The sequence below is a fragment of the Sphaerodactylus townsendi genome, linkage group LG04 (assembly GCF_021028975.2).
Source record: "Sphaerodactylus townsendi isolate TG3544 linkage group LG04, MPM_Stown_v2.3, whole genome shotgun sequence".
Lineage (NCBI taxonomy): Eukaryota > Metazoa > Chordata > Lepidosauria > Squamata > Sphaerodactylidae > Sphaerodactylus > Sphaerodactylus townsendi.
The window spans coordinates 35084879-35107582 of NC_059428.1; the positions used below are offsets into that span (position 1 = coordinate 35084879).

Genomic DNA, 22704 nt, shown 5'->3' on the forward strand with positions numbered 1-22704 from the left:
TGTTCATGTTCATCTGTAAAATGTACTCACCCAGGCTTGGGTTGATGATGAGGTGAAAGTTGCTGAAATCTTGGTGGAATCTTTTGAGCTTTTCTCCCGCGTTTCTAGAACAGTGGTGGTGAACCTATGGCACGGGTGCCAGAGGTGGCACTCAGAGCCCTTTCTGTGGGCTCATGCTAGCCTTAAAATACCAAACATCCTTTAACGTACTCTTCTAATGTTTCTATTTTCCGTTAAAAACTCTTTTGTTACCTGACCTGGGTACTATCCTTGATCCTGATTTTGGTATTTTGGGGATGACTTGTTAAAATTTTGTGCGTATGAGTTGCTGGCTTTATCATCATTTACGGTTCAGCTTGAGGATTCAGATCTCAGACTTGTTTAGTAGTTAAATCTCTGAGAGTTGTAAAGGGCTGACACAACACCTTAACTGCACATGCATATAAATACTACTTGGCAATATAATGTAACTTAGCCAAAATTCAACTCTAAAGCAACTCTAGCTGTTCAACATTTTCCCATTCCTCAATATCACCAGTCTGATAAACTGATATGTCTCTAAGATTTTTGTACTCGTTCGCAAATAGTTGGCACAGTAGTGACAAGCACGATTCTACCAGCTGTGACGAGATGTAACAAAATAGAATACAAGTAATTAGAAACATTTAGCATATAATTAAGCAAAAAAGCCTCAATTGTTAAGAGTTAAATCAGAACCAAAATGAGGTTTTATTGCATCAAGACAGGATCACCAATTGTTTCTAGCTTGAACACATGTCCACCACTTGTGATCAAATACCAACATTTATCAGGTAAGTTCTTGTAGATTTTTGTTAAGTTATAGATCAATACCATTGATGTAACGTTTTCAAAAAGTTTTCTTTGAACTGTGAAGACACCAAAAACTTAGAGACAAATCTTAATATGCAACTCTACAACATGGAATAGTTTAAATTAATATTTTCTCCATATACTTTGGAAACGCTTTTTTTTATTAGATTGATGATGGAAATAATATAACACGATGATAATCCAAAACAATTTTTCTACCTCGGAGCATTTTTTTATACTGAGACCAACACACAAGAAAATTTTAACTTGCAAATATTCAGATACCTTAATTTAATGGTTACTTAGGTTAGCAACTTAAATGATAGCTGATTACTGAATTGTTAATGATTAAGTTTACAAAGGTATCAATAAAATATATCAAACTATTGAAGGCAAATAGTGTTTCAGAGAGTAAAAAGTGTATGGCAGAACTTCTCTCTGAAGCTGAAATGGAAAAAAAAAGATGTATCAGCCAGGTTCATATCAGTGGAATCAAGGATGACCTATCACCCTTTTCTCATGTTTGGTTAAAAGGCATATGATGCATTCCGATTCAGATAATTGCTATATTTTTGATTTGCTAGTTTGTTACTGCAAAGAATTGCAGAAACCAGTATCTTTAAATATTTTATACTCAATATAAGTGGATAACTGTGATACATTGGAATGGAACATATAATATATTCCATTTCAGGCTAACATGAAGTTTACTGTTTTGTTGCTTTGCAAAAAAAACAACAACTACTAAGCAAGATCTGCCACCGTTTGTATTGCAAAATACTAAAACGGGTCCATTAAAAATCCCCCTCCCCCCCGGAACCACAATTGTATCGTATATCTTGAGTTCTTCATCCATGGGTGGGTGCGGGGCAAAAGGTTATAACACAGTTAAGACAGGGTAGAGCTACGGCGGGGTTCAATTCTCAAGCGTCCCTTGGAGGCTGGAGAAACGTTCCCGAGGATTACTAGGCCTCGTCTCCAGGCAACCGTCCTGCGGCCACCGGCTATGACGCTCTAGCCTGCCGGGATTTGGAAACTCTATGGTTGTGGAAGGCGCTCGAGCCGTTCTCTTCTCTGTGGTTGGCGGGGGATTTGGGTTGATACCCGAAGCCCTGAGCAGCTGGGGAAGTAACGGGAAGAGGAACTTCGGCGCAGGCACGGAGCGGGCCAGCGGGGACTGGTAACTGCTGCAGCGGCGGGTGTGGTGCAGGGATGCAGCCTCGGCCGATGCGTGCTTACTTGCAAGCAAGTCCTTTTAAGTGCAGCGGCGTTTTGGCATATGCACGCGGTAGTGGGCGGCTGGGGTTGCTTTAAGACTGTAATCCCAGGCACGCTTTCTGGAGAGTAAGCCCCGCTGACCATAGTGGGTCTTGCTTTTGTGCAGAATTGGGCTGCAAGCTATTAGTGCTGAGCTCCCTGGGGTATTCAGGCTGATCACTAGAGACCTGATACCATCCGTTCCTGAGTCCCAACTGCAGGCAATATGTTGTGAACGTAGCGAGCAATCTGGTATTACTGGGTGATAAAGGGGGAAAAGGTTAGAAAACGCTCAGAGATTCACTGAACAGGAACTTTTGCACCTCGTTTCCCCAAAAGTGGACTTGATTAACTGTTGGGATGTGCAGCTGGATCTTATGAGACTGGACAGGACCATTTTCCTATCATAAGGTGGAATTGGGATAATTGGATTTCTCCCTTTTTGGAGCATCGTGTCATTTTCTGAGATAATTATACAAATGGGTTTAACAAATAGGTAATAATAAGAAGGTGCCCTGTTCAGCGGTCTGAAAATTTCTGGAGGTTTAAATGGATGAGGTGTAAGAGGGGCTAGTGTCTGGCTAGATTTTAATGTAGGGTGTCTGCCCAGATTCAACTCATCACTCTGGCATAAAGTAATCTTGGGCTTACTCAACCTTACCTGTCTGCCTCACAGCCTGAAATAAAGAGAATTGTGTATATCCCTTGAGATCAATGGAGAAACAGGGCATAAAAAGATGCTAGAAGGCGGGGGGGGGGGGGAAGGGGGGCTAGTTCTCCTGAGAATTACCTGTTGAAGGATATCTGAAGAAAATTCAAGGAATGCAACTGAGCCGTGCTCTCCGGAATGTTATGGAACTACTAATGCTTCAAGGAAGGGATGCCAATAATATTTGTGGATGAGTGACCTTAAGACATAAGGGACACACTTTAAAAGAAATAGTGGCTTTAAAAAACCCTAAGGTATGTCTGATATCTGTGAAATTATGTTTTGGTTAATTTTGGTTAACCACCCTCACCTTCAAGGAGAAGTGTAGTTAAACATACTTTGCTAACCTCCAGATTTAATTATTTTAACATGCTTTATGTAGTATTGCTTTTGACCAGCAGTTTGGAAACTGCATCTGGGTGAGAGTATCATTGCCAGGTGCTCACTGAGGAAGGGCAAATGATCACCCAAAATCTGAGACCTTTGCATTGGTTCCTAATAGCTAGCTTTTTTGCCTTAGAAATGGATATTCTCCAGAGTCTAGGAGAGGCAAATACAGCAGAAAGTAGTATTTTGCAGTTTGAATTTCGAGGCAGAAAGCAGAATGTGCTGGAATGTGTTTTTTTAAAACAAAAATTAGCAGAACTGGAAGCAATCTGGTCAGTTGTAGAAGTTCATTCTTCTGTATGGCATCAGAAACAGCATTGACAGTTGTGCCCACTATGACAGGAGCCGGTTTCTTTCATTGTGCTCTGCTTGTGTATTTGCAAATAAATCAGGCATTACAAAGGCTCCCTAAGTTTTCACTTTGTTCTTAGAAGCCTAAGCACAAGATTCTTATCTTACTTCAGATGCTGCCCCCAGGCATTTCCCCTACTTGATGCCATATGCATTGTACCTTTGCCTCTTTTACAAGTGTTTGGTACAACACCTCTCCCACTTTCTGATTGGGATAGAGACTGAGTTCTCCATGTGTCTAAAGAAGGGAGCTTTGACCCTGGAAATCTTATTGTTCTCTAAGGTGCTATGGACACAAATCTATACCTTACTTAGCAGTTTAATTCTGAGTTCATTGGTACATACCTTTTTTTGCAGAAAAATTAGAGGTATACTATATATATCTATGGCAAGCTGTCAACATTTATTCTTGTATAAGCAGTTGCTTCTAGTAATCAAATACAGGAAAACTTCATGAGCCCAATTTTTAGTTTCAGTACGGCATAAAAAGATGAAGTGGAAAATAAAAACGAGTCGAAGGCTCCTGTATGTGCTCTAGTTTAAATTGGAAAAAATGAAGCATGTCTTGAAAGACTGCTTTTTCATATACCATGTCTTCATATATAATAATCAGCAACTTTTGAGATCATAACATGTGGTCTAACACACGAGGCGATAACGGACAAATGCCCCTTCCTGACTCCCTGAGTGCAGAACACCGGCCGTGATTACCTGTTATGTATGCTATTTTATGTCTCTTTTCCATACAGCTGTAGGGTTCACATGGTCTTATTTACTCAGAAGCAAATGATATATTTACAGAGCCAGCATAGTTAAAGCACTGGGCTAGAATCTGGGAGTCCCAGATTCAAATCTTCACTTTGAGCCAGTCACATACTCTCAACCTAGTATACCTCCTAGAGTTGTTGTGAGAATAAAATGGAGAAGTGGATAATGATGTAATCCACTTTGCATACCCATTGAGTAGAAAGGAAGTACACATTTTTAAGGTGTATTTTAAGAAGAGATCTATAAAAGATTATTTGTGGTCAAATTTCAATTCAGTGGCCACTTGAAGGTTTGGTATTGAGCAATGGGTCTTTGGTTCCTATTGTGTGTCCCAGACTTTCCCTCCTTGTCCTGTTCTAGTGATGGCATAGTTATGAACCTCAATTTAATGTTTTATTCACCTTGACAAGTCCTGCCAACATAAGTTATAAATGCTTTCTGGATAATTTCCTATATGTTTATAGAGAATTATTATGTGATGACCAAAATAATTGGTGAAATTGCCACAATTGAGCAGTTTTTCCAGAACACTGAACACTGTTGTGTTCACTGCACCAGACTGGTTCTCATGCAGATTAGTTGGTTGAAAGAAACCATGACCCTGCTTGGAGCTCATTTGTTGCATCAAAGTCTGACTTTAATTTATGAAGTTATGAAAGACAGTAGAGTGTTTTGGATAATCCGGGAGCAGCAGTGGCGTAGGAGGTTAAGAGCAGGTGCACTCTGATCTGGAGGAACTGGGTTTGATTCCTTGCTCTGCTGCTTGAGTTGTGGAGGCTTATCTGGGGAATTCAGGTTAGCCTGTGCACTCCCACACACGCCAGCTGGGTGACCTTGAGCTAGTCACAGCTTTTTGAAGCTCTCTCAGCCCCACCCACCTCACAGGGTGTTTGTTGTGAGCGGGGAAGGGCAAGGAGATTGTAAGCCCCTTTGAGTCTCCTATAGGAGAGAAAGGGGGGATATAAATCCAAACTCTTCTTCTTCTTCTTCTTCTTCTTCTTCTTCTTCTTCTTCTCTTCTTCTTCTTCTTCTTCTTCTTCTTCTTCTTCTTCTTCTTCTTCTTCTTCTTCTTCTTCTTCTTCTTCTTCTTCTTCTTCTTCTTCTTCTTCTTCTTCTTCTTCTTCTTCTTCTTCTTCTTCTTCTTCTTCTTCCTGTTGTCTTTTGTAAGAGACTTAATACATAAGTGCTAACTTATAAAAATGTGTAAGTAGTAGCCTTTGTGTTCGAATCCTTGGTGCATTATTTTGTGCCCATTGATACATCCCTAGGTTATTTTAAAACAGCAAGTTTCTTTATCATGCCCTAAAACACTCTCCTCTTTGCTACCATCAACTTGCATGGCTCATCCAGGCTTAGTTGCTTGCCCGTATTCACCAGCAGCTACCCCCCAAACCAGTGTGGCATATTGGTTAAGAATTTAGGACTTCAATCAAGGAAGCCCAGATTCGAACCCCCCCCCCCCCCCCCCCGTGCTATGGAAGCTTACTGGGTTACCTTGGGCCAGTTACACATTATCTGCCTGCCCTACCTCACAGGGTTGTTGTGAGGCTAAGGTGGAGGAGAAGAGAATGATGTAAACAGTTTTGTGTCTCCATTGGGGGAAAAAAGCAGATATGAATAAATAATAAATGTATCTGAAGATGGATGAGAGAAGGAAGAAGGGAAAAGTTGCCCCGAGAAGAGAAGGGGGAGAGTGTGGAGAGAAAGATACAAAAGAAAGTGAGGTGCCCCCCCACAAGTTTTTGCAAGATGGGGAAAGGAAGGGAAAGGAACTTGTAAGCGTTCTTGAGTCTCCTTACCAGGAGAGAAAGGTGGGATATAAATCCAAACTCTTCTTTCTTCTGCTACAACTATATATCATGTCCACATGTTGCTTTGAACAGCAATGTATGGACAATGAACAGCAATGTGCATTCATTCACACAAGACTAGCTCCCTCCCTGTCGTTACTTTTGAGAAACAGAGAAAACAATCCAGGCAACCTGGGGAAGAATTGGTTGTGGTGGGTTTTCTGGGCTGTGTGGCCATGGTCTGGTAGTTCTTGTTCCTAACGTTTCGCCTGCATCTGTGGCTGGCATCTTCAGAGGTGTATCACGGAGAAAAGTCTGTTTCACACTGTGTCTAGTGAGAAGGGAAAAATTAGTGGGGTATATTGTCCATGTCCCAGGGGCTTACATTTCTCCCCATTCTCATGCTTCTTCCTAGAGGCTGGTGGTGAAAGCTGATGTGCCCTCCACAGCAGGGCTGGCTATGTGATTTCTGATACTGTAGCCAGGGCTCTCATATTGTAGTGCTTCTCTGTCAAGAGGATGCCTTGATCAACGTCCTGTTTCTTAGAAAAGTTGTCATTTGGGTTGATGACCAAGAGCGATCAAAAGCTAAGAAATGGTAGCATGAACAGTTGCAAAGAACCAGGCTGAAACGAGAAGAGGACTTCATTTTGTTTATCAAGGCTTGGGCTACTAAATCTGCTTTGTAGCCTGTTTCCTATTCATGGCTGTTTGGCAGCATCTCTGAATTCACCCTGACCTGGATGGCCCAAGGCTAGCCTGAGCTCATGGGATCTTAAAGGTGAAGCAAGTACCCTGATGAGTACTTGGATGGGAGACCACCAAGGAACACCAGGGTTGTTATGCAGAGAATGAGAATGGCAAGTCTCTTGCCTTGAAAATCCTACTGGTTGCTGTAAGCTATCTGTGGCTTGATGGCACTTTATTCCTGCACATCTGTGAATTCAGTAGGGATCGTTCCCAAGTCACTGTGGTCAAGATCACAGGTTTTTGCATCTCAAACAGTCGCTGCCCCTGGCGTAGCTGTTAGGAGACTTTTTGCTTCTGCACAGAGATTAAAGAGTGAAGGTTATTGTTTAATTGGTTGCCTTTCATGATCTGCAGAGTTCATTTTATTATATATGGATTTGTGCAACGGAAGCTTTGGAGCATTTATGCAAGGTAGGTACACCTCTTTAATTAACCTGCTTCCGATTAATTAAGTAATCATAGCTTTGGGGCACAGCCAACCCATGAAATGATAATTTGCTTGAAGATGGGTTGGGTGTTATTCTTCTGACTTAGCTTTTGCTAATAGAAACAACTATGTGTATATGTGTGTGTGTGAGTGTGTGTGTGAGAGAGAGAGAGGGGCGGGGAGAGAGTGTTGTGGTAGCTATGGCTGCTCTTCAGCTAGATAGTGGTAGCCAAAAGGGTTTGCAGAATGAATTGGAACAGTTGCTCGCGTGTGGGAAAGCACATACATGGTAGTATAAACTTATCAAGTTTACAGCTATAACCATCGTTTGTGCTGACATTGGCCCCTGTCCAGAGAAAATGTGCTGAGGTCCTATGATAACTTATTTGCCCCATGGATTTCAAGAAAGGCTTACATTCTCTGGATTGAGATATGTTGAAATATTCCACCTGAATATTTCAAACACACACAAAAGAAACATCCCTCTTTCTGGTTCTGAGTAAACGAGCTTTTAAAATTATGTCTTGTTCATATGACAGCTATCGAATGCTTTTAAAATCTTACATGCTATTGATAAGGTCATGTCGTTCAGTTTACAATTGCTAGCATGTGAGGAGCAATTCAAAAGTGTGACCGTTGTGCTTTAAGAGCTGACTCTCCATTTTGAATGATAAGGAAATTCATTTTAGCAGGGGGAAACCATTTATGCAGGTTATATTGGAATCTATGTTTAAGAAAAAGCACAATGAAAACAGACCACCAAAGTTTGATTTTAAATCCCCAATGACAGGAAAATTTCCAGTAAGTATCTCAAATGATGTGTCAGACTTTTTCCCTACAACAGAATATTTAAAGCAGGCTTAAATTTTGGGTAAAGAGGTTGTATCATAACCAAGCTTTGTGTATGTACCTTCCAGACATTATAAATGTGTTTGAATTGGGTTGAGTAGATCTAGTTTTAACCAAAATTAATTGTGCAATGTGTCCTTTCAATTTACCTGCTTCCTTATGGCTTAACTCCAGCCTGTTGCTTTGAGACGAATGGCCTGTTGTTCCAGACCAAAAGTCATCTGAGTAGTAAAACAGTTATAAGCCTCCTGTTGCTTCCTGTGTCCCACATTGGGCATGTCTGTGCAATGGATCCTGAGCCGCTGTCCCGCCACATAAAAGTGAGCACATCATCAGGAAATGTGTTGCACTTTTATGCACTCTTGCTTTTATGGAAATGTGTCCCCATCAGGAAATGTGTTTCACTTTTCCCTTGATGAAAAATAATATAAAACGTCTAATGCATTTTGTTTTTATTTTTTGGAACCTCTTTTATTTTCACTCTTGCTTGTAAATTTATGCAAGAAACAATTTATTTTTCTTCCTTTCATTTTGAACACTCTTAACTATCCAAATACCAGACTTGATAAGTGGCAGAAAAGAAAGGTTTGTTTTGATCGTCCTCTGGCTGAAAGAAATGTTGTCACAATGTGTTGTGCTAAGAAAGCCTCCTTTCTGGGCTGTGACACAGCAGAACTTCTGTAGTATGGAAGATGAATTGGTTATGTTGGCAAGCATGACAGTATATGGAGGGTAGATGTTGTACCTTGAATTTTCCCAAGAATTAAACCATGGAGGGAAGGGGAAAATGGGGGTGAACTTGTTGCCTTTGGCAGATGGTTGTGGCTTTTCTTACTTGCCTAGGCATTCAGAGAATGCCTTGTTCCACTCTCTGCGTTCCCTCAGTGTGTCTCCTTTCCATCTCTTGACAGAAAGGAAAATGGGTGGGGAAAAAGAAGTACATAAGTGAAAGCTTGAGAGGAGTGGCTTTTAATAGGAAAAGACTGAAACTGTTGACTTTTCTTTCCAGTGGTTCTTGCAGCTCTGAGCAGACTCCTCCTCCCGAATCTGTCCTGAGTCAACAGAGAGTTCTTTATGGTGTGGGGTTTCATGAATGAAGTGTGTCTGCTTCTTGGCACCAGAGCCGTCTCAGCTGCGAGGAGAACAAAACAGCTTTGCCGCGGGAAGAGGAGAGCAGTGGCAGGATTAAGTAAGTTTTAATGCACTCGTTCTCTCTCCAGCTCAGGTCGGAAGGAAAATGGGAATGAGTGGTGTAGTTGCCTCTGTGATTAGAATGCCTCTACTCTGTGCAGTTCTGCATGGATGCTTGACAGAGTGCTCATTAGGGGACAGAGGAAAGGTGTTCAGCTGAATAGGTAAGGATGGCCACAGAAGCCATAGAGTGACTTCTGTGTGTGATCCAGATTTCATGAATGGGCCACTTCAAGGATGTTAAACCAAAAGTCTGGAAAGGAGCTGATTTTAAAAACCAATCCTTTCACTCTGGCCTCTGTTATTCCCTCTTGTTCTGAACACCTATGGCAGTGTTTCAGGTCACCTGACTTACAGTATTATCAGTGGTACTTTCCAGTTCCCTTTTATCTGGTCATGCTGGCTGCAGGAAAAATTGTTACTGAAGAAGAGTTTGGATTTATACCCCACCTTTCTCTCCTGTAAGAAGACTCTAGGTGGCCTACAAGCTCCTTTCCCTCTCCCCGCAACAGACTCCTTCTGAGGTAGGTGGGGCTGAGAGAGTTCTGAAGAACTGTGACTAGCCCAAGGTCACCCAGCAGGAATGGAGGAATGCGGAAACACATCTGGTTCTCCAGATAAACATCTGCCACTCAGGTGGAGAAATGGGGAATCAAGCCTAGTCCTCCAGATTAGAATCCACCTGCTCTTAACCACTACATCATGCTGGCTCTACACCACTCTGCACCACTGCTTGGATTGACTCCATGGGTGCTTTTCTAACCCTTCTGAGGTTTTCTAAAGCATTTCTTCTGTTGTCTCATTTTCTATTTGTTCTGTGTGTCTTGCCGTGTCTACCATAATACCTTAACATCATACCCAAAGTCCTGTTTAGATAGGCCCCGACAAGGAGAATGGTTCATTTTGAAAGGGGCAGCCAAATGTTCTGTTGCACAGAAAACTGAGGCTTGTTGAAGGTGGTTGAGCCGAAAATAGATGATCCTGCAGATATGTTTTATGAGAGTCCAGTTGACTGTTGTAATCTCTCTTGCTTTTGCTGCGCAACGCAATATTTACTCATTTCTGAATGCTTCATCATAGCATACCTTTGTGACTCATTTAGTTCTCACAGGGGTGAAATTGCAACCCATTGTTGGTTTCTGTCAAAGGGAAGATGAGAAAAATACTTTGAATCCCCTTCGCTTGATATTCCTTGGTATATAAAATACTTTAAAAGAAAAGTGAGAAGCAATAAATGACTGCCATCTTCAAAACACCACAAGTGACACAAGGGAAGAAGAAAAGCTTGGGTCAACCTGTTCTCAAGTGGCAGTTGTACTATATCCTAAGATCTCAGGATCACAATGTTTTTCTTGTAATGCTCTACACTCCGCAGTGGTCTTCAATCCATCAAGATCTGCTTTATTCCTTTAAGTCGTAGGACAGTGATGGTGAACTTTTTCGAGACCAAGTGCCCAAACTGCAACCCAAAACCCACTTATTTATCACAAAGTGCCAACATGGCAATTTAACCTGAATACCGAGGTTTTAGTTTAGAAAAACGGTTGGCTCCAAGGCGTGCATTACTTGGGAGTAAGCTTGGTGGTAGTCGGTGGCTTTGCTTTGAAGCAATCGTGCCCAACGGCCTAAGCCAGCCTAGATGTGTGTGTGGGGGGGGCATTTTCCGTGGAAGCTCATGACATCAGAGGTGACACCAGTCTAACCAGAAGAGGAAGAGCCAGAGACTCTGCATTCCTGCAGAGACTCTGCAATCCTCTGCATTGCTCAGTGCAATGTTCAGTGACTCCATGTTCAGTGACTCCATTTTCCTCCCTCATGCAAAGTGAGGCAGGTGGTGTGCCACCCTTGTTGTCTACACCTGGACTTTAGCAACAGGTCCTTCCAAAAAATGCCAGCTTTACGGGGACTCATGACTCAGCAGGTGCAGCCCTGAGATTCCCTTGAGGTCTCTGCACATGAGTTTTATGCCACTTCTCTGTAGCTTAATTGCCGCCATAAATATTTATAGGCGTGTTGTGAAATAAGTTATGGTAGTGCTTTATCAGTGTTTTAATTTTGATCTTGGGAAACCTTACCACTTTTCAGTAAGTTCATACGTAAAACTTGCAGACCAGATTATAATTGCCTGCATGTGCTTTCTGAATACTGACTGGTATCTCATCTGTAGAAGCAAGCTGATATTGTTCATCTCTCTGGGCTGTGGTTGCAGTGCTGCATTCTTCTAAATTATACAGATTATTGCATATTTACTAACTTTTTAGAACGTTTGTGAATTCCACTTCAGATTATATTCAGGTTTTCCCTGATTCCCCATTCATTTGCCTAACTTCTCTTTCTATAACATACATATGTGTAGTGATATCACCTAGAAGCATTGATCTGTTCAAACCTTTCTCCTTCTGGCTTAGCGTGTTGTTGAAAAGACTGATACTTCCGTCACTCACCTTTGATTGTTTGTGCATTCAGCTCATATTGAACCCATTTCCTCCCGTATAAATATTTTTGGTTGCTTTTGTCCATTGTCACTATAGAAATGGGCCCTTTTTGCACAAGTTGTTTAGAACATTTCCAGAACAACAACGAAACATTTCCTTGGTAGACTTTCTCACTTCATTTCCCCCCATCGGTGCTGGAATCGTTTCATTCACCCTCTATTCCATCGTTTCTGAAAACCCTTCTAGCATGATCTTTTCTGTTGAAATGTTTCCAAGCTGGCTTCGGTTGTGGTTCAGTCATGCTCAAATTGTTTTATCTTTTGGGCTGAAAAGACGGACTGCTTTTCACATCCCTGGTCATTGCAGAGCGTCACCCTCGGTGCCTGGTCCATCATTTTTTTTAGTCACTCTCTTCCCTCCTTTCTTCCTTGCCTCGTCATTGTCATAATTTTGTGAGGCTTTTTTTTTTCTGTTTCAGGGATTCAATGAAGCAGCGATTAAACAGATCTACAAAGCATCGAATCAATAGATCAGCAAAGCACTGTTTCTACAAATAGGCAAAAAAATAAAAAAACGAAGGCGGTTGTTTTGAGAAGGTGAGTGCAAACAAACGTTCTGAAACTGTTCTGTACTACTTGTGCAAAAAGAGTTACGGTATGCACCTTTTGGAGGCCCCGAGTAGTACTGGAAATGGCATGTGTGTGATATGCTTTGTTGGAATGTTTCTTTGTCACTTTTGGCTAATACCTCACGATGTAACATTTACAAAAGGTGAATTGATTTATATCAAGGTGCTTTAAATCAGGTTTCTGATCTTTTGTTTGCTGAATAGCATGAGGAGCAATTAGCTGCTATAACAGTTTGAACAATATAGTCGCAACTAAATAGACCCTTTCATCCATTTCAGGATGTCATGTACGGTTTTCCACTCCTCCATTTTTATCGTACAACAAGGTTGTGAAGTGGGTTAGGTTGAGAGACTCAGTGAGCTTTATAGCTGAGGATTTTAAGGCTGGTCCCTCCAGTCCTACTCTAACAAAACTGCCATACCGTGTTCTCCCAAGCCCAGGAGCATAATTCGGAACTTATATCAGACAGCGCATATAGCTTATGTATAGTTCGTATGTTATGGGGAGCAATTACGAAGTTGAAAGTTTCTGCTCAATATGTGCTCTCTCCCACAACCTAAAGACTGTAATTTACAATGCAATTCTTACATCATTCTCTTGAAAGTAAGCCCTATGGAATAGACCTGAGTAGAATTCTTAAGTGGACCTATTTAGGGCTGTTCTCTTCAAGTTCCCAGAATGTTCAGAAAGAACAGCTGGTAGTTGCTGGGTAGGATAATATTGGGCCTTGATATGGGAAGTAAACATCCAAATGATTATTCAACAGAGGATAAACATTTGTACTTTGAATAATAATGGATGCAATATTTGATCAACTTGTGTATTTTAAAAAAGCTTAACTGTAAAACATTTTTGCCTCCTGCTTCATTGTTTTATGTTGCAAAACGAGGGCAGATTGATACATTTGAAAGAAAGACAGTATATTGATTTAAGACATTGGTCTGGTTTAGACAATTTGTCACTAGTTCTGGTGGGTTTTCCGGGCTGTGTGGCCGTGGTCTGGTGGATCTTGTTCCTAACGTTTTGCCTGCATCTGTGGGTGGCATCTTCAGAGGTGTATCACAGAGGGAAGTCTGTTACCAGAACCAGTTGAATCCAGCTGTGAAAGCCTTCAACAATTTGTCACTACTTGGATGAATCTAGGGAATTCTAGGACGTGCACATATATCTTTCCTCCTCTCCTCCCTGTGCTCAACAAAGTATCATTTTTTTCCTGATCCACAGTAAGCCATGCTTCTTTCTTGGACATGAATCAGGAAACTAGATTGCACTTGCTCTCCAAACCAAGGTTATGAAATATGGTTTGTTCTTATTTTGCCGTCCTGGTTTGCAGAGAAGGTGAAGGCAGTTCAGATGTTATGGCAAACCGATTTACCACAAATCAGAAAGTAGCCAGTTAGGTCAAAGCGCATGAGAGGTGGAGGAAGGGAAACAGTTTCTCTTTAACAGCTGAGCTGGGTATGACTGAAGTCCTGACTGTGTGCTTGGAGAAGGTAACGAGATGGGTGAGAACCGATAAACTGATTCTCAGTTCAAGTAAGACTTGTTATGGTAGTCAGTGGTGAAGCTGCTCAATGCATAACGAGTCAACGTGTCCTGAAGTGAGTTGCTTGTCCCATGAAAGAGGTGGTTTGTAGCTTGGGGGTGCAGCCAGATCCGGGGTGCATTTGGAGTTACAGGTCTCCTCTGTGGCGCATAGCACCTTTAATAAGTTTCCACTGCAATGCTGACCATGACTTTGCCAGTAAGGTTTGGCTTCTGTGATCCATGCTGTGATCTCGTGCAAGTTAGAGTTTATAGGTTTTGAATACTATCCAGTAGTCCAAAATGCAATGGCCAGGTTGCTGTTGTGGTGGGATACAGGAGCCAAAGTGCTAAAAGATCAGCACTGGTTGTATATCACCTGGCATGACTGAAAGTGCTGGCTTGTATCTTATAAGACACTTAAGCAGCCTGGGACCAGGATTTCTAAAGGTTTTCTAGAGGTCCACTTTCTCCTCCCAGACTGTCCAGCTGACCAGTTAAGGCCCACATCTCAAGCACTATTCCTGGCGCCTCAGCCCACGGAAGTGAAGCAGGCAGTGACTAGTTGATTTTCTAAGCACTAGTTGATTTTCCCAGTTGTCTTAAAGGATGGTGCTGTACAGAACATTCTACAGTCGATGTTTAAAATAGATGCTAATTACAATCTGGAGGGATTGCTGAAGTGCCACAGGTTTGAATGCGACTGGCATGCTTGTTTTCTCTGCGCGGCACTTACAGCATTTGAGCCTTCCTGGCTGGCTTTATCATGAGAACAGGCTCTTAATCCGATAATTGTTTGTTGTTTAACTAAAGTTTGGGTACAAATGAAACACAAATGCAGTGAGATAAAATCATTAGAAGGAAAAATATTAGTAGATGTGATTTATGTAGCATTCCAGAGATTCCTAAGGGTGGAGATCAAAATCACATATGGAGTTATTGGTTCACTGAATGCATTCTGCAGTTTGCTTGAGGAAGGAACACCTTCTCTCACTGGGTGGTCAATGGTTTGTTTGTTTTTAAGCTACTCCATATTGTTTTTTTAGGAAACTATATTCATTGCACATGCGTTGTATCAAGTAGCCTGTCTGTTCACTAAAATACTTTTTTTTTAAGGCTGTTCATAAATTGGGGAGTGGGAGAGGTAAAGAAATCCTTGGTCTCTTGCAAACTGTATTTACACAAACGTATCTCATGGGAAGCTTTAAATAAGAATCTTACCAAAATTGTTTGGAAACATATGGAACAGCTAATGCTTTTCATAGTTTACCAATAATGTGTGTGTGTGTCATTTCAAGTCACCACTGATTTATGACAACCGCTTAGAGTTTTCAAAACGAAACGTTCAGAGGTGGCTTGCCCTTGCCTGCCTGTATTTGGACTGAGAGAGTTCTGAGAGAACTGGGAGTAGGCCACGGTCACCCAGCAGGCTTCATGTAGAGGAGTGGGGAATTGAACCTGGTTCTCCAGATTAGAGTCTGCCACTTTTAACCACTCTTTTACCAAAGATGATACATTTAAACTTTCAAGGGACATATTAAATGTTTTTGCCAGTGGGGTTTCATGGTGCCCCATGGGTATAATAAATATCACAAAACTTTTAAGCAAATCTATACCATGTCAGATTAATTTATTTTGTTTATATTCCACTTTTCTTTCCAGTGGGGACCCAAAATGACGTACATGGTTCTCCTCCAGCTTTCATTTATAATAAATATCACAAAACTTTTAAGCAAATCTGTACCATGTCAGATTAATTTATTTTGTTTATATTCCACTTTTCTTTCCAGTGGGGACCCAAAATGACATACGTGGTTCTCTCCTCCAGCTTTCATTTATTGTTTCACGCATTCCTCAGGAATAGTAGATTGAGTTGTGTCCCACTGGTTCATCTTCCCCCTGTTTCAGTTTTACTTTAAAAATAATTGAGGTTAAAACTAGAACATTTTGGGGGGGTGGGTATGACCCTCCCCCTCCCCCCCGAAATGAATGTTAAAAACCTCAGTTACCAATTTGCTCACTAGATTTAGTTTTTTGGATTTTAATTAATTAAAAGTTTATATACCGCCCTCCCCCGGAGGGCGCTGGGCGGTGTACAACATAACCTCAGCAAGATATAGCAAATAGAGCACCTAAACGAAATACAAATATAAATATATGTAATATAGGCTCCATTTACCCAAATTTCTGAAAAACCCATTAAAATACAGCGTTCCAAAATACAGTAGTTTTATTTATTTATTCAGTAGTTATCGGCATCCAACTTTAAACTTTAACTTTAAAACATATATAGCTGTTAACCCTTTCACGATATGAAGTGCTTCTCTAATGTTCAAAGCTGAGTTGTGAAGGAAAATCCTGTTTGATTGAATGGGTCATTTCAGTCCTCGCTGTCAGTCACTATGACATTTTGCTGCTGAAAGTGTGAAATTGTTTGCATGTTAAGTTTCTGTTCTTGCAAACTCAACAGTCTTGCAGGGTGTCAGCTGCAGTTAACTTCTCCTAAGTCCCTTCAAGGACTGTTTCACCCCTGCTACCATTTTCCCATCCCTTACAACTAAATATAGTTAAATCTAGTGCACTGCTAAATGGGAATTTTTAAGCCATTTACAAGCTTAACTGGGGTCACTTTGAAAGGCAGTATATGCAGAGTTATTATTGGGGGCAGGGGATTGGCCATTATTTGGTTTTGGCTACTGAATCTGGAGTTTTAAATAACCACTTCTGTCCTGTCTGAGTGAGTATTCTAGGCCAATACCACATCTCCTGAGAATCCTAACTCAGTGCTATAAACCTTTATCATCTGTGTAATCCACTGCGGTCTTTTTATTATAACTATCAAAGTGTTCCAGTAGACTTTCTATTTTGATCTTTCGGCTTCCTTGTTCATGTCATCTTCTGTATGATAAAGCCTGTCATAAAGGGCGTATGTTATTATAAAGTTGCATCTGTCACTTGGAGGAACAGTGTTCTAATACCTATAAAACAAGGTCTCAACTTGGAATGTGACTAATGTTCCATGGGCACAAGGGAGTCTCCTTTCTTCTTCTGATTTTTTCTCTTCCCCACTCTTGCAAAAGCCCCAAAGGCTCCCCCAAATCCGCTTTCTCAAGATCCTCTTACCCCCCCCCCCAATAGAATAAAATAGAATTTTAGGGGTCAGTTTCAGACAGCTGTGAGACGGGGGAGACAACAAAATTGAGCTTCACAAGTGGAAGTAGAAATATCTAGTCAGGATGAAACCCATCGTTACTTCACATTTATCAGTATGTCTAATTCTCCATGTGGCCAGATCTGTGGATCCTTAAATCCAGAGACTTGAGCCATGCATAGGCAAAGCATATCTTTCAGCAACTCAGGTTTGAAGAAAAATCTGAAATCTAAACACACACACACACCCTATATCCTTTACCTTTAAGAAATAAATATCCTTTATGCCTGTGCTAGGTAACCACAACAGTTCTGCTGGTTGAAGCTTTGGTTTCTGTCGAGTAAAAGACCGGGAGAGGGAACAGAGCCCTTTTCTGAGCTGTTGAGGATAGACCAGGGGTCTGCAACCTGTGGCTCTCCAGATGTTCATGGACTACAAATCCCATCAGCCCCTGCCAGCATGGCCATGAACATCTGGAGAGCCGCAGGTTGCAGACCCCTGGGATAGACTTATTGGGGCCAGGTCTAGCAACAGCTACTGGGTAGTTTGCTACAAAATAATTTACATGACTCATGAAGGTCTGTCCACTTTCTACTGTTCCACAGCAGTCACCCATGAAAGCTAATGTGGTGTAATAGTTAAAGTTTCAGACTACCATCTGGAGACTCAGTTCCAAATCCCTACTCCGCCACGGAATCTTGCTGGGTGACCTTGGGCCAGTCACACACACTCAGTGTAAACCTACATCATAGGGTTTTGTGAAGATAAAATGGAGGAGAATTATTTAAGCTGCTTTGGGCAGTATGAATGGTAAAGCCTTAGTGTGTCTGGCCCAGGCTAACCCAGTATTGTCAGCTCTGAGAAACCTAGCAGGGTTGGCTGAGACGTTAGTATTTGGATGAAAGACCACCAAGGAAGTCCAGAGTTGCTATGTAGAGGCTGGCAGTGGCAGACCACCTCTTTGTGTCTCTCGCCTGGACAACTTTGTGGGTTTGCTGAAAGTCATCTGTGACTTGACAGCACTTTCTACCGCTACATGAATGGTAGAACCTTCTCTTTGCTCAACCTTTTCTTCTCAAAATGGCTTTTTTGTGAGTTTGTTTTCTATAGTAGCAGGGGTTTAGTGGCACCAAGAGACCATAAATAATCCCTTGTCAGGACAAAAGCGATTTGGGATGTAAAAGGGTTCACAGGGTTCACAGCTTAGCTGTCTCTTCCAACCCTCTGATCATTATACAGTCACATTCATTATACAGTCACATTCATTATACAGTCACAAAACAAAGCCATGCTGCTATGCTGTGGAAATAAGAATTAATAATGAACATTTAAACAGAAAGAAAAATGCAGTGTGGTGTGGTGGTTAAGAGCAGGTGGATTCTAATCTGGAGAACCGGGTTTGTTTCCCCACTCCTTCACTTGAGTGGTAACCAGATGTGTTTCCGTACTCCTGCATTCCTGCTGGGTGACCTTGGGCTAGTTACAGTTCTTCGGAACCCACCTACCTCACAAGGTGTTTGTTATATGGAGAGGAGAAAGGCGTTTGTAAGCCACCTTGAGTCTCCTTACAAGAGAGAAGGGCGGGGTATAAATCCAAACTCTTCTTCTTAATTCCGTTGAATTTTAAAGGTATTAGATTAGAAAGTTAGATACGAGACATTTTTCAACAAATTCTTATGCAAAGTCCAAAAAGCTGGTTCTGAACAGTTTTCAACACTTTTTGTTTGCTTAAGTGCCATTCAGAAGACATGCATGTAGATGTTTTCCAGACATTCATGATGCCATCGTGTTGACTGGTTTTCCAGAAAAAGACCTATTTTGGTGTCTTTCTCAGAAGATCCGTTTCCTGTCAACAGGATGGCATCATTTCTCCCCTTTAAGGGTTGCAGGGGCTATATTACATTGAAGTCCAATAGGAGTCAGGATCAATGCCTAGCTCTCCTGTGCCCCATGTCTGCTCATATCCTCTGTGCTTGGTGAATTATCTTGAGGTGAAAAGTTTTGATGCAAATCAGTGGTAGAAATAGAATATAATGTTTTGTTGAAGGCTTTCATGGTTGAATCAGGTGCTGTGTATTTAGGGTTTAGGGACATTCTAGCAGCATTCTTCCTGATGTTTGCTTGCCCAGTGGCTGGCATCTTCAGAGGATCAGATCCTCTGAAGATGCCAGCCACACATGCAGGCGAAACTTCAGGAGAGAATGCTGCTAGAACACGGCCATACAGCCCGGAAACCACACAGCACCCCAGAATATAATGTTTTTCCTCCCCCCAGTCTCTGAACAGGCTGACCTTTTGTAACATCTGGTTTCTGTTCCTTGTTGAGCTAGAAAGCCATGTGCTGCGGAGCTGAAGGAGCCTGGTCAGAATGCAGTGCCCCAGAACTCTGTGTATTATTGTGACTTCCCCCCTGTCCTCGAAACGTGGTGTGCTGGGACTACGTCGGGGTCTGTGCCGAAGGAGAAGCTTGTAACGCCAGAAGGGCCATGGGCTTGAGCTATGCCTGTCTTCACGTATCCTACAAACTCAAGCTGCTGATGCTTTTCACCGCGTGCATTTTACTGGTGGGCTGGGCCACCTCCTCGTACTTGGTCGATGCTGTGCACGAAACGCCACAAGCAAAAAGCGCGGTGGCAAGCTTCCGGAAATCAACCACTAGTGCTGAAGAGCAAAAGGAAGATCTGGGCAGGCAAGCCAGGGCTACTGTGAAGCTACCAACTGTGAAACTGCCTACCACAAAGTCCCTTTGCCCTCCTCTGTCTCCCTACCTACGTAAGTGACCAGACCCTTGTTAGTTTTGAATTGAAGATCTTGCTTGGTTTTAGAGTTCTGAGGGTAGGAAGGCTGTACAGCATGTGACTTGTGACTTGAGTTGAATCTGAAGTGTGCGGGCCTGAAACATCATTAACATTTGAAAATGGGGCTTTCTTCCTTCTGGGTTCTGCATCTTGATGTTGTTCTCCTGTGTTTGATATGGCTCTTCTGTTTGCTGTTTTGAAGATTTATACCCCACCTTTTCAGTTAACAAGCACCAGATTAAACCTGATGATATAAACACAGAATTACTCAAAATCCCTTCTGGCTAATGGCAGAGACAGGAGTAGTTATCCTACCTGCAGCCCCAGAGCAACTTGAGTGCTCTTTTTGGTAGGGGTCAAGCAAGCACCTTGGGGCTGCTCTTTGTTTGACTGATGACTGGGTCCTCGCTGATCTTGCCTGGAAATATGATCCCTCTAGGAACGAGAGAGGGTACCTTCTGCCTCTATTACCCTTTTACAATCTGATCTATGTTACTGGTGCAGCATGGGAACCCAAAGGCTGGATTGTATGCTCTCCTGGTAAAGGTTGACTGCCAGAATTGCATGGATTGGCTAGGTCCCATATCAGAGCTACATCTCCCTAGGGGCCTACAGTGTTCATGCGGGAGCTTCCTACCAGAAAGTCCTGCTATCTCCTGGGCTTCTGTTATTCAGGCATTGCTTGAATGTTCAGAGCCTTGGGAAATCTGCACTGTGCTGGTCATGTAAGAATGTGGCCACCATTATTGTTAAGCTTACTATAGGCCAGCTCGCTAGGTTTCCTTGTGTTGTCAGTATTGCCTTCTGAGCTGTGCACTTGCCCTTTTCCCGTCTGGTGTTAAGACTGTGCAATCACCTGGCAGCTTTGGGCAAGCTCTGAGTTAGAGTTGATTGGTGGAGGGGACAAGGGCTTGACAGGTGACCATGATAACGGAGAAATGGGGGGAGATGTATGGCCTGCCAGCCTCGTCTTTCTTTTCCGCAAACATCCTTTTTTTGGTATTGTCGAAGGCTTTCACGGCCGGAATCACTGGGGTGCTGTGTGGTTTCCGGGCTGTATGGCCGTGTCCTAGCAGCATTCTCTCCTGACGTTTCACCTGCATCTGTGGCTGGCATTCAGATCCTCTGAAGATGCCAGCCACAGATGCAGGCGAAACGTCAGGAGAGAATGCTGCTAGAACACAGCCATACAGCCCGGAAACCACACAGCACCCCATCCTTTTTTTTAAAACTTTGTTTACATCCTACCTGTTTCACTGGGACTCAGAGTAGCTTAGAAGATACGGAAAACAATAAGTCAGCCCAGGACATCCAATTTCATCGAAATAGGACTAGGATTACACAAATTTAAGAAGCAATGCAAACAGAAGACTGTTTAAGGCATTATGTACCATAAACAGTGTAGAGATTGTATTACAAAAGGTAAAAGACAGCACAGTAAAAGAAAGATGTTACATACAGCAAACATTGTAATAGATTACTGTCCTATTCCTTTATGAAGGCTACCTCCTGTACTGTTCTATTCTACTGCAATTTTGGTCCCTTTATAAAAATGTTCTGAACATTTCCAGCAAATCTCCTTGCTTACTGGGATTTCATACTCAAATGGTTTTGTTGCAAATTAGAAAATTCAACATCATGACATAACACACATACAGTAACTGCTTGATAGCAATACTTTTAACTGCGGGGGCCCCTCTCCCAATACACCCCCCTCCCGCAAGAAGACTTTGCTCATCAGACAATACAATAACTGGCTCTAAAACAATCTGGCTGTCCTCGATTGGTGCCAGAACCTTTTCAGCTCTGGCCCCAGCCTGGTGGAACTCTCGTTCAAGTGAGACCTAGTCCCTGCAGGATCTGATGCAATTCTGCAGGGCCTGCAAGACTGAGCTGTTCCCCTTGCCCTGTGGTTTAGGGCACCGACCATTTTCATCTAGTAGGTCTCCCCTCTCCCTTCCCCCTTTTCCATAATTATTTTGTAATGTCTTCATTTGATTTAGTTATTTTAACTCTTCCTAATGACTGAGCCCCTTGTTGTATTGGCGTAATCTAGGTTTTAGTTTAGCTTTGCCACCTGAAGGCGAGACCAGTACTGCTCAGAGTCCCCAGACAGAAAATAAACACACAACGCTCTTATTGTTGTATTGGCATAATCTAGGTTTTAGTTCAGCTTTATGTTGGGATTTTAATGTATTTGTGTAGTTAAACAGTGTCTTGTTTATTGTTGGAAGCCACCCTGAGCCTGACTTGTCGGGAATGGGTGGGGTACAAGCTGAATGAATAACATAAATAAAATAAATATCTGTCACTTATATAAGCTGTTTGAAGGCGAAAGAAATCCAGTTTGCAGAAATGAGGCTGAGCACTTGCCTTTTCCAATAGGGGGCCCCAGCAAGCTCACCTTCAGGGCCTCTCTCACCCTGGAAGAGGTGCAGAAGGAGAATCCTCAGGTATCAAAGGGACGGCATCACCCAGAAGACTGTTTAGCCCAGCAGAGAGTGGCCATCCTGATCCCACACCGTAATCGAGAGAGGCACCTGCTCTACCTGCTGGAGCATCTTCACCCGTTCCTGCAACGGCAGCAGCTGGACTACGGCATCTTTGTGATTCACCAGGTGAGCCCATATAGAACACAGAACTGGTCAGCACCTAGGACTGAATTCTGAATCCCGATCTTGCTGCCTCGGTGTTTCTCCCAGCCCCGCTGGATATATCTTTTGGCTGGTATGCCTGTGTGTTCAATTGGAGCTGTACATGGTACCTAAGACAAGCCCTGGATCATTTTTGCCCAGTTCTGATATGAATCTGTCTCAGTGTGTTACCAATGCTTAAAAGTCCCTGTGAGCATCAGTGC

The 22704-nt window shown here is 42.3% G+C and overlaps 1 protein-coding gene across 4 annotated transcripts in view; it reads left to right on the forward strand.

The window, feature by feature from the left end:
• The first annotated feature begins 1893 nt into the window (after positions 1-1893).
• Positions 1894-22704, forward strand: part of B4GALT4 (beta-1,4-galactosyltransferase 4) — a 36559-nt gene continuing 15748 nt past the window's right edge. The window contains exons 1-6 of one of the 4 annotated variants that reach the window (XM_048492665.1): positions 1908-2011; positions 7198-7254; positions 9129-9308; positions 12224-12341; positions 19380-19821; positions 22233-22465. In XM_048492665.1, the coding sequence (XP_048348622.1) occupies positions 19536-19821; positions 22233-22465 (519 nt within the window). In that variant the 5' untranslated portion in view covers positions 1908-2011; positions 7198-7254; positions 9129-9308; positions 12224-12341; positions 19380-19535. Of the gene's footprint in view, positions 2012-2108; positions 3052-7197; positions 7255-9128; positions 9309-12223; positions 12342-19379; positions 19822-22232; positions 22466-22704 lie in introns of those variants that run through there. The other 3 variants (XM_048492667.1, XM_048492663.1, XM_048492666.1) reach the window with 3 other exon arrangements.